This window comes from Atta colombica, unplaced genomic scaffold, assembly GCF_001594045.1.
Source record: "Atta colombica isolate Treedump-2 unplaced genomic scaffold, Acol1.0 scaffold281, whole genome shotgun sequence".
Classification (NCBI taxonomy): Eukaryota; Metazoa; Arthropoda; class Insecta; order Hymenoptera; family Formicidae; genus Atta; species Atta colombica.
In genome coordinates this window covers 568,797-581,334 of record NW_017259383.1, presented here as the reverse complement: position 1 = coordinate 581,334, position 12,538 = coordinate 568,797, and the positions used below count along the sequence as shown (strand labels likewise).

Below are 12,538 nucleotides of genomic sequence, written 5' to 3'. Positions count from 1 at the left end.
TAAAATATAATATATAATTTTTTTATATTACAGTAATTATTATGTATTAAGTGTAATTAATCATTTAAATTTTTATACGTCAAAGTCTATCTCTTTAAATGGCAGCATAGATGAAAGTACACATTGGATTATTAATTAAGCGTACTTATCTCAGTTGCGACTACTTATCTTTTATTCTATTGACGTAGTCGTATTCTCGAATCGGCAGCGAGTGTTCTAAAATTGTGAAAATCCATTTCTGCAGAATATAGAGAACAGGTATATACAATGTCATACGTTTTTAAATTCTATTATAATGTAACGAGATGTTATTGATGTTTACAATGATGTTGAATTGTTGTTACTTGTACTTAAATATATAGAGATTATTTATAGATTTTAACTTATTTTATCAAATGCAGAGAAATTTCTTCTATTTTATTATTGTATTAAAATCAAAATATATCCGATTAAAAATCCGAATAAACCCAAAATGTATTGTGTTATGAACTTCAAAATTCGAACATCTGTAACTTTGTTAAGAATAAACAAAATTTAAATTTTAAAAAAGAATAATTTTAAAGCTTAAAATCTCTTTTAAAAGATCACTATGTCTTGAGTTCTTCTGAGTTTGGTAATTTTTATATGAAAACTATACGAGCTGAATAAAATAGGAAATTTTCTTCTTATTTTGTGGGCCTGTTATATACTAAAAAAAAATTTGCGAATTTTTCAATTTTTTAACGTGATAACTTAAAATTTCTACAAAATTGTTTCTAAGATTTTTTTGTGACTGAGTTACGAATTAAATAAAAGGAGCATTTTAACTTTGATTGCTCTGTGATAAATCGTCGTATTGCAATTAAAAAAAATAGATTCTCAAAGCTGAAACTTGGCTCTATCGAATGATATAATTGCCAAATTAAAAAAAAAACATGATACAAATAACGTAGCGCCAGTATTTTTATTCTGACCATTATATATTATTTAATTATTCAATTCTTCCTATTTATCTGGTTTTGAAGAAAAATAAAGAAAAATAGTGAGAAAATAATGAAAGAAAAATAATGTAGTAATCATCTGTACATACATACGTACATAGCAAACATATAAAGTCAATATTGCATAAATCAATAAATGGTAAATGTAAATTACGTAAGTGCATGACGATAAACTGAGGACTCTTGTGTAAATTGCGCTCGTTGCGCATCGGCCAAGAACACACTACGATACTTGCAGCCGTATTATTTATCTTTCAAGTTTAGCGAGCTATGTATAATACTTTAATAGTGGTCATTTGCTGCGAATTGTGTCGCGGTGCAACTGTCAGTTCGCTGCTTGTGGGCGGAACGATACACGGCTGGTGGCTATAGAAGAAATAGCATGATACGAATGTCATTTATGTCTGGCCACAATAACACTCTTACGATCGAAATCTTCGATAAAGTAGCGTGACTACGTTCTTTACATTAACCTTTCCTTCGGTCGAAGATGTATTTCTGTATCTGACGAGTGGAAAAATGCAAGTCTATAATAGAAACTCGGAGAAACCTGCGGGCTATGCAAAATTGTTCGATTTTCTTTCCAAGATAAATTGGACGAATCTTTTGTAAGAGATTTTCTTGTTTATGGAAAGAAATTACATAGGAAATGGAAAACGTTTTATTAAATTGTTGGTTAAATTAAATATTTGATTAAATTATTGATTAATCCTGTTAAATAATTCTACTCAAATTTATTATACGATCGTGTTGTTTCTTTGCTTCAAAAGACATAACTTAAAAAATGTTATTTGACGTTATTAATTGAATTGTGTTATTTTGAAGTAAATTGTTTGTGGGTCAATATAATAAAAAAAATTCTAAAGAATGAAAAATTTTATAGAAAAAAAATTTTACATTAATAGATAAAATTATCAGATACTAGAGAGAAAAGTTTTAAAATAATTAATAAAATATTTGCAAGAAAATAGATTATATTTTAAGTCAAAGAGATTCAGACAGAAAAGTTAAACATAAATATAGATTATAACTACGAGACACGTTATACATATATAAATGATATACATATATAACTATTGATATTATTGAATTAAATGAAAAAGGAAAATTTAATACTGAGATTATGAATGTTGTATTTGCAAAGAAACGATACATATAAAATTGAATGCATTTTGTGTTATAGTTGGTCCGATAAGAGCGGAAAATGGCTCACAGGGTGATGATCAACCAGCCACGCAACAGAATGATGGCGAAGAAAGAGTAATTTTCGTCAATGCCCCTCATCAACCTGCGAAATATAAAAACAATCACATTACTACCGCGAAATACTCATTTCTATCGTTCGTACCCCTGTTCCTGTTCGAACAATTCCGTCGCTACAGCAACTGTTTCTTCCTGTTCATCGCACTTATGCAGGTAAAGTTCGTACAGAAATATTACGAATGTGACATGATACAACGAACGAAAATTCGAAATTCCTTAATAATATTTTTTCACAAATTTTTTCTAAGTAAAAGAAAGGATCTTTATATTATATATGTATTGGAAGCATTTTTCTTCAATTTAAATTTTCAGCAAATACCAGATGTGTCTCCGACAGGACGTTGGACTACATTAGTTCCACTGATTTTTATCCTTAGTGTATCCGCTTTGAAAGAGATAATCGAGGATGTTGTACGTATATTTGTTATCATATTTTCTTTATGATGACTATTAGAATAATTGTATAAATATATTTTACATATTTATCAATTTTTAGAAAAGACATAGAGCAGATGATGAAATAAATATGAGGGAAGTAGAGGTGCTGAGAGAAGGGCGCTGGCAATGGATACAGTGGCGCGCCGTGGCCGTCGGCGATGTGGTTAAGGTTGCTCCCTGTTTTCGCCAAGATCATTCATGTGATAATAATTAACGCCGGTTACATCCTCCCCGCTAGAATCGCTCTCTTTAATATGCATAGGTTCACAACAACACTTTCTTCCCTGCTGACTTGATTTTGTTGTCATCGTCGGAGCCGCAGGGTATGTCCTTCATAGAGACCGCCAACCTGGATGGTGAGACGAATCTGAAAATCCGACAGGCCCATCCCGACACTGCCAATCTCTTGGATACCGCGGAATTAATGAATTTTCGCGCGAACATCCAGTGTGAGCCGCCCAATAGACATTTGTATGAGTTCCACGGAGTCTTACGGGAGACCAATAAACAGTAAGAACATAAACATGCATGTGCAAAATACTTTCAATTATATTTCCTTCTCATTGCGCATTTTCCTTCTCATTACGTTAATCTATTATTATTTATGATCCTGAAATTCTCTCATATCTGGATTTCTTGGTGAACATTTTTTTCTAAATTTCTCAAACAAATTTTTTAAAATTTCTGAATAATTCAATAACTTTTTAGAAAATTTCTCAAATTTTTTTTATACAAATTGGAACATTTTCAGAAGTCTATATCTTTTCTAAAATACATATAAATATTCTGAAATAATTTGGAGGCGTTACGAAGCACTAAGCAGCGCTCCAGCATAGGGCGTAAAATTTGGAGAGACACAAAATTTTAATAGGCAGCGCTCTTATATATATAAAGCTCTACCTTATTTGACATTTTAAATGAAAGCTAAAAGTGGTTTTCTAAAAATCTTTTCAAATTTAACAATAGCGTTACAGAGCTTATTAATAGTGCCAATGTTTGTGGCAACTGCAGAGGCATCTTTTTCAAAATTAAAAATAATAAAAAATTATCTGAGAAATACAATGACGCATACGCGATCATGCGATTTAGCTATGATGTCAATTGAATAAGATTTGGCGAACAGTTTTGATCACGTAATCAGTCTTGATTACATAACAATTGAAGACGTAATCAGAATATATTTTCAAAAACTAAAGCCAGAAAATGTAATAATATATTGCATTAATCGTTAAATATATTATTACAAAAGAAAATATTAAATTTATTATATTCGTATATGCAAATTGGTGGAATTTTTTTTTTTTTTTTTAATTGTTTGTTCGTTGCCGTTGGTGGGAGATTGAGCTTCAGAGATTTAGCAATTCTTGTGATGAGACGCAAAAGTAAATTCCAGCATAGAAGGTGGTCGTAACGCCTCCGCTGAAACATTAAAAAAAAAATCTGAAAAAAGAATGAGCATTCAAAGAAAAGATTTAAGAAAAGATGTAGGTAGACTTCTTAACATTTCTAAAAAATGTGCTTCACAATTTTTATAAAAATTCTGAGAAAAATTTTTATCAGGGTTATGTCAATTCGTCATTTATCAACTACGAAGTCTTAAATATTTTTCACGTTTTGTATTTTTATTAATGAAAATGACATCTGTTGTAACGTCTTTATATCTTCATGTCGTGCATTAGTTAATGCGTTATTACATCACAAGCGGCATTGTTCTTTCACAGGAGCGTAGCTTTAGGACCCGATCAATTATTACTCCGTGGCGCGGTGTTGCGGAATACGCGGTGGGTGTTTGGTGTAGTGATATACACGGGACACGACACGAAACTCATGCAGAATAATACCACGACAGCGCCGTTAAAACGATCTACTTTGGATCGGTTGATCAACACGCAGACACTGATGCTATTTTTCATACTTCTTCTGTTGTGCATTCTTTCCGCGATATTCAATGTCATGTGGACGAATGCCAACAAAGAAGGTCTCTGGTATCTGGGATTACAAGGTAAATGCATGGTACAGGCGAACTTCTGTTGGCAGCATCTCAAGAAGTACTCAAGTTTTACCCTTTTTTTCCTTGCAGAAGAAATGACTAAGAACTTCGCTTTCAATCTACTGACGTTTATTATTCTCTTCAATAATCTAATACCGATATCGTTGCAAGTGACGCTCGAAGTAGTGAGATTTGTTCAGGCCACGTTTATTAATATGGATATAGAAATGTATCACCCGGAGACGGATACTCCAGCGATGGCTCGTACGAGTAATCTGAATGAAGAACTCGGGATAGTTAAATACATATTCACAGACAAAACTGGCACCCTTACGAAAAACGTTATGGAATTTAAGCGATGTTCGATCGGTGGAAGACTGTACGAGTAAGTTTCATGTCAATGGTATATTTTTTTCTGCCATAGGAACTTATAATACTGACATCGAATATTAATTTGTATGCTCAATTTTTAATATTTTATAGTTTGCCAAATCCATTAAATGACGAAAGTACAAGTGATAGCAGCTGCGAGTTAATTAAGGATATCATGGAAGGAAGATCCGTGCGCGATTTGTCGAATCCTATCGATAAGAAGAAAGCGGAGCACGCGATCATACTTCATGAGTTTATGGTTATGTTGTCGGTTTGCCACACGGTTATTCCTGAAAAATTAGATGACTCCATAATCTACCACGCAGCGTCTCCTGGTAAGAATCGTTTGCGAAATTCTTGCTTGATACGTTGTTTAACGAATTACGTTACATTCTTTTTTCTACGTGTTAGATGAAAGAGCGCTAGTGGATGGAGCACGTAAATTTAACTACGTGTTCGATACGCGGACGCCCAGTTATGTGGAAATTGTAGCTTTAGGCGAGACGTTGCGTTACGAAATCCTGAACGTTATAGAATTCACTTCGGCTAGGAAGCGTATGTCTGTGATCGTGAAAACGCCTGAGGGAAAGATTAAGATTTTTTGCAAAGGCGCAGACTCAGTCATCTACGAAAGATTGATGTCGACTTCTTTAGAAACTAGCGATCTTGACCTAGAGCACGCGGATTTTCGTGAGACGACCCTAGAACATTTGGAAGCCTTTGCCAGCGATGGATTACGGACGCTTTGTTTCGCCTCCGCAGAAATACCTGATAACGTTTACCAGGTGTGTATTCTATTTTGTTTTGAAGTTAATAAATTGTCTAAGAACTTTCGACAATTTTTTATAGTGGTGGCGCGAATCATACCATAAAGCGTCAATTAGTCTTAGGAATCGTGAAAGTATGCTGGAACAAGCTGCGAATTTTATTGAGACTAAACTTACGTTATTAGGAGCAACTGCAATTGAAGATCAACTACAAGATCAAGTATGGAATACTATTAAATGATGAAAAAATTGAACATGGAATTGTAATGTCTTATTGAATTTCTGTAATGCTATATAATTTCAGGTCCCAGAAACAATACAAGCTTTTATACAAGCTGATATCCATGTCTGGGTATTGACGGGAGATAAGCAGGAAACTGCCATAAATATTGGGTACTCGTGTAAATTGATAACACATGGAATGCCACTTTATATTATTAATGAATCTTCTTTGGATGTAAGTAGGTGATCAAAGTTTTAAACTTTCAGTCGACCTAACGTAAAATGCCTTACGTAACATGTATCGTAGAAAACGAGGGAAGTCATCATTCAACGCTGTCTTGATTTTGGGATTGATTTGAAATGCCAAAACGACGTAGCCCTGATTATAGATGGCAGTACATTAGATTACGCTTTGTCTTGCGACATCAGGATGGAGTTCTTGGAATTGTGTTCAGCTTGCAAAGTTGTTATCTGTTGCAGGGTATCGCCAATTCAAAAAGCTGAGGTAACAGTTTAATTCTATTTGAACTTACATAATATAATCAATTGCAAATGTAATTTCTTTCAAATGTTTTGACAATTTAGGTGGTTGATTTAATCACGAGTAACAAAAAAGCGGTGACTCTTGCGATCGGGGATGGCGCAAACGATGTGGCTATGATACAGAAAGCTCACATTGGCGTCGGTAAGTTTTATTGTGCCTATTATAATTTTTGTTGAATATTTTTGTCATTAAAATATTGCGATGTTTCGCTTCTTGTAGGTATCTCAGGCGTGGAAGGTCTTCAAGCGGCTTGTGCCTCTGATTACTCCATTGCACAATTTCGTTTTCTGAAACGTTTATTATTTGTTCACGGCTCTTGGAATTACAGCAGAATGTGTAAATTAATCTTATATTCATTTTACAAGAATATCTGTCTATATGTTATCGAATTATGGTTTGCCATCTATTCCGGCTGGTCCGGGCAGATTCTTTTCGAAAGATGGTCCATTGGGCTTTACAACGTGGTAAGTTTTAAAAACTATACAAAATTATTTTGTTCTAATAAAATTAATTTCCAATGACTCTGGTGTATTTTATAGGTCTTTACCGCTGCGCCTCCGTTAGCTATGGGTCTCTTTGATAAAGTATGTTCCGCGGAAACTCATTTAGCCCATCCAGGATTGTATGCGACGAAGAATAACGGCGAATCGTTCTTTAATATTAAAGTAAATATAAAGTGTTAAATTTAGAAGTATAATAGTATAGTTTAAAAAAAATGAGACGTTTCTAAATGTATCTACGTATTTAAATATAGGTATTTTGGGTATGGATTATAAATGCATTAATTCATTCGTCACTATTATACTGGCTGCCGCTAATGGCTCTGAAGCAAGACGTTGCTTGGGCAAACGGTAGAGACGGCGGTTATCTTTTATTAGGAAATTTCGTCTATACGGTGAATATAATCCTTTATATTATGTAATTCTATGAGAGAAAAAATTTATGAAAGTTCTTATGAAAAAGATTACTTACATAGCGTGTGGTTTCTCAGTATGTTGTAGTAACGGTATGCGGGAAGGCGGGTCTAATAATAAACTCATGGACATGGGTCACCCATTTGGCGACGTGGGGGTCTATAATACTTTGGTTCTTATTTATTTTTATATATAGGTAAGATTCTTTCGACATAACATTGCTATGCACTTTCATGCATTAACAACAAGTAATACATTTAATGCATTCTTGTTGTTGCAGTAATTTTTGGCCCGTCTTAAACGTTGGTGCTGTAATGCTGGGTAATGATAAAATGTTATTTTCATCGCCTGTTTTTTGGCTAGGACTTATATTAATACCTATCGCGGTATTACTATTGGATATCACAGTAAAAGCGTGAGTACAGTTACTACTAAAGGCGCGCGTTTGTACGATAACATTTTATACTTATGGTCTATTTTGTTAGAGTGAAGAATACAGTTTGGAAATCTGTAACGGAAGCAGCTCGAGAGAATGAAATTAGGAAGTCCGATCCTGGTGATATATTCAACAATCAGGATTATAGAAGTTCGTAAGTATCTTCATTTCTTTTATCCAAGATTAATACATAAAAAATACAAAATGGCATTTTAAATGATAGAAGAAATGCTTTCTAACATTTAATTCAGATTATGGCGAAAGATTGCATTATTATAATCGACGATTTAGGCTGCCCGATAAACAAAATATCGATTTATTATTAATTTGTTTCGTTGAAAAAATTAGCGTACATTGTAAAAACATTTAATACTCTATTGGTGCTATTAATGCATGAATCATTCTAATGACCATATATATTTTGTTGACTTATCGAAACTGTGCATGGCTTTCTAGATTCTAGCTCCATTATCGCGTACTGTTTGTATTTGAGAATAGATTTATATTGGTGCCTGAGTGGTTTGACTAAAACTGAACAAAAATCCTTTATGTTTTGATACATTTAGGTGCATGTATGTAACAACTATTAATCTAATTTAATCACGGGAAACTTATCTGATTTTCCTAAACTAACTGTCGTTTGTCTGTTCGCTTACGTGTTAATCGGAGTGCATTTTGAAATGACAAACCTTTAATTATGCTTACTTGAATATCATTGCCTCCTAATTGAGCGGATAAATATGAATTATGACAGGAGGTCGACGAAGCGATGGTTAAATCGATATTGGACCTTGATCTATCCGCGACGAAGACGCAGTAGGCTGAGAGTGTTTCCGTTTGTAGCACGTGGCTCGTGGTTTACGCACCGTTCCGAGCATGCATCAACCGCAACACTTCAAATCTCATATTCCTGAATAATCTTCCCATCCATCCGATATATTCCAGTCTTCCAAGAATGCCAATATAGTAAGCATTTAGTATATGCGATTACTATGCGCGCACATGTTCCTTTCGAGTGCAATATTAGAATTAACGTAATAAATCTTGTGCATATAAAATGATCAGTGCTGAACTTTATGCAGCACAGTTTTCTGTATACGTATGCACTATGAATTATTTGTCTAGTCTCTGCGTATCCAGAAATATTTATATTTTTTTTGAGTTATGTTAAAAATATATATGCATTTCTTATATTTTTTTTTATATTTGATATGTAATGTTCAAAGAATACAATTATAATGATTAATAATTGTAGATATAATTGTATATATTTAATTTAGATGTATTGAATATATCATATCTAATAGAATCTCTTGCACGGCTTTCATTCCCGGTTCAATTATTTGCATTATTTTGCAAGATTGTAAAAAATAATGCATTATAATACGGTGACGTGCTACAGGTTCTATTGTATCTCTAATATATTTTCTGTTATCATTATCATTATTATTAATCCTGCCTTTTGTTTCAAATTAAAAATTTACTTTACATATCCTTCATGATTTACATAGGATCATCAATTAATGTATTCCCTATTACACTGAGATAAAAATTGTTAAATTTTAATAAATATTGGTTTGAATAGTATTAATTAAATATTTACTAAGTGTAAATATAAATGTATATTTATTTTTGGTATAGGAACTATTAATTTAACTATCATTTTTTTTTATTTAGTAAATACTATTTACCGTAAATGTTAAATTAGTATTATTCAAACAAATATTTTATTAAATTCAGTATATTTTTTCTCACTGTAGCATATAATACGTATTGACAGCAAATCAGTCCCTTATTTTTTATAACTGTATACATACGTGCACATAAAATATTCCAATGGAGCTAGATCATCGGTATATTTAGACCTTTATCTTAGGATAAATTTTGAGTTATATAGCATTAGAAGTCCTTGTATCCTCTCAATTATTCTCTTAGAGTACGATCAAAGTCTTACTACAAAGCATTTCGAAGCGTTTGATTGACCAATCAGAAGAATTTTACTAAATGGCCAATTAAAAAATACTTCAAAGCATTTGTAGCATCACATTGACCGTATTCTTCAAGTAAATAGAGCTTATAGAATTAACGGTGTATCAGCTACTATACTAATTCTGTAAACGATTTGTCGTTCGTTAATGCGGTCTTTTTTGATGTGTTCTCTTACGTGGTATCCCGTGCAGACCTGTGCATGCCATCGCCGATCTCGCGAGGTGTAAGTACTTCCCCAGTACCCAGTATATAATTTCTCAGTACTCCTACTTATATCTTTTTTTTTTCTTTCTCTTCACATTACAAACAAGCGAGAACACCGCCGATTAATGAGATCGCATGATCGTTTAATGTACCGCTGGGTTAAAAGAGGCTAAGCACAGAGCACAGCGATTTGAAAATGGCAATCACGCAATTTTTCTCATGTCCCGGAGTAATTCACAATTCCTAAGGCAGTAATTATAACTTTGTTCATGCTTGCGATAGCATACGTATACACCTTGCTTATCAGCAGCGCGCATGTCTAATTATCATAATTAATTAATTAATTAATTTTCTAATAAGAGTAGTGTCGATTTTTCTCTTTATAGTAAATTAACATCCACCCCTCACGATCTTCACGTTTGATTTTTCATCTTGTTTTACTCTGCACAGTAATTGTATCGCACTTATCACGTATTCGTAATATCCATCGATGTGAAACAAAAAGAAAACTCGGAGTTTCGCGTTTGAGTTTGGAAAAGCATTGTCGGCCGAGAATATCCCGAAAGCGAGAGATTATATAGAGCGACGATTTAGAAAGATAGACACTGAGAAAAAATAAAGAACGAATTATAATTTGTCGTTGTCCATGCGACGCGTGGACGTGAGAGGAGCTCTCTCCGGCCAGCCGAGAATCTTTAAATCATTGCTGAATGCCCGGCTTTACAGATTGACCGAGACGGCGAGGTTGCTGAAAAATGTTAAAAGCGTTTTCACCAGGCGCTCGAACGCCGCCTCCAGAGTCAATGTCGAGGTGGAGCTATCACGTAAGTTGTCTCTTCCACAGACACTCGCACACAGCCCGGAAATATTCCCATTTATGATGCCTAGGATCGGGCTCACCCCTTAACGATTTTCCAAATCAATTAACCCTTCCGACAACTTTATAACCCTCGCGAAACTACTTTCTTACTGGGGTAAATTGTTTTAACGTGTTTCTTCATATACTTTACTTTTTCGCACTTTATTTCTAATACGAGCACGCGCTTAATTTCACCGGCTTTCCGTTCTTCTCGTCCGTCCGTTCGTCTCGTCCGTCCGTTCGTCTCGTCCATTTATCTTTATTTTATCGATGAGTGCCGTCCTAAAATATTTTAAGTTACTATTTTGAACGAGTTCTACGTGTTTTCATTAAATTTTATTATTTAATTGCACACTCTTGCACATGCACCATGTTTGATCTCGTAGCTGAAATATATACTTTTTAGCAGCCGATGCATTGCGCCAGGTGTACTGGAAGTTCTTCTTTTTCCATTATTTTAAATACAAACTTTATGACGGAGACAAACTTTTGTATAACACGTAATGCATAAGAAAATATACAAATCAAAGTTCTTCGTTTCTTTCCTTTCTATGAAATAAAGAACTCTGATTGGTTCAATTTCTTATACCTTATGCGTTATGCAAGAATTTGTGCTTTCCGTTTAAAGCCGCAGCACAGACTTTTGCATAACGCATAGTGCATAAGCGAATCAATTAAGAATCTTTTCTTTCTTCTTATGCCATAAAAGAGGAAAAGAAGAATTTCGATTGGTTGATTCCCTTGCTGCGACCTTTAAGGGTAAGAACACAGTCTTGCATGACGCATAATGCATAATGGGTTATTTACAATAAACTATTATAAGTTTTAAATTTTAAGTCTATAATGCGTTTCTATCAATGTAGATTAATTTTATCTTAGTTCAAATTCTTTATCTTTTTTTTTTAATTTTTAGAATTACACTGAAAAAAAATATAGTTAATTTTAATAAATATTTAGTTTAATATTGCCAAACTAAACATTTACTTACAGTAAGTAAATATTTGTTCAATAAAAAAAATGATTGTTAAATTAAATTAACATTTCTTGTATCAAATAAATATATAATTATATTTAATAAATATTTAATTGGCAGTATTCAACTAAATAATTATATTTATAATGAACTATATATTTAAAATTAATTATATTTTTTTTCAGTGCAGAAAAAGTTGAAGAGTTAGTTGAACCACGATTAAAATTAAACTACATTGGTAGAAACAAGCATAAGAAATTGATCAATGATATTCGATTATTTTTTATGTCATATTCAACTGTAATTGGTCAATTTTTTACGATTTAAGACTTAAAAGTTTAGATAATTTCTTATTATAAGTAAAAAATCAATCAAAATTTTTAATTTTTTTTTTTCTGTGAAATAAAATAATAGAAGATTCTGATTGGTTGATTTTCTTATGCTTTATGTATTATGTGTTATACAAAAGTTTTTGTGCTCCGACTTTATAGTATCTAGTTACGAGATGACAAATTTTTTATTAGCTCGTCATTTTTGTCAGTAAATTAAAATGAATAAAATAATATAAGTTAAAATAGTATGTATAT

At 32.8% G+C, this 12,538-nt stretch overlaps 1 protein-coding gene across 10 annotated transcripts in view; it reads left to right on the top strand.

Annotated features, from left to right (window-relative positions):
• The window catches only part of LOC108689930 (probable phospholipid-transporting ATPase IA), a 40,208-nt gene that overhangs the window by 25,916 nt on the left and 1,754 nt on the right, over positions 1-12,538 (top strand). For 7 of the 10 annotated variants that reach the window (XM_018196918.1, XM_018196914.1, XM_018196917.1 and 4 more), the window contains 19 exons: positions 2,164-2,396; positions 2,556-2,654; positions 2,740-2,850; positions 2,944-3,191; positions 4,403-4,683; positions 4,762-5,056; positions 5,155-5,378; positions 5,455-5,828; positions 5,893-6,030; positions 6,115-6,267; positions 6,340-6,537; positions 6,618-6,717; positions 6,796-7,040; positions 7,116-7,241; positions 7,331-7,471; positions 7,568-7,686; positions 7,771-7,905; positions 7,976-8,080; positions 10,846-10,943. In XM_018196918.1, coding sequence (XP_018052407.1) covers positions 2,164-2,396; positions 2,556-2,654; positions 2,740-2,850; positions 2,944-3,191; positions 4,403-4,683; positions 4,762-5,056; positions 5,155-5,378; positions 5,455-5,828; positions 5,893-6,030; positions 6,115-6,267; positions 6,340-6,537; positions 6,618-6,717; positions 6,796-7,040; positions 7,116-7,241; positions 7,331-7,471; positions 7,568-7,686; positions 7,771-7,905; positions 7,976-8,080; positions 10,846-10,943 — 3,423 coding nt within the window. Of the gene's footprint in view, positions 1-2,163; positions 2,397-2,555; positions 2,655-2,739; positions 2,851-2,943; positions 3,192-4,402; positions 4,684-4,761; positions 5,057-5,154; positions 5,379-5,454; positions 5,829-5,892; positions 6,031-6,114; positions 6,268-6,339; positions 6,538-6,617; positions 6,718-6,795; positions 7,041-7,115; positions 7,242-7,330; positions 7,472-7,567; positions 7,687-7,770; positions 7,906-7,975; positions 8,081-8,680; positions 8,921-10,106; positions 10,139-10,845; positions 10,944-12,538 lie in introns of those variants that run through there. The other 3 variants (XM_018196922.1, XM_018196921.1, XM_018196919.1) reach the window with 3 other exon arrangements.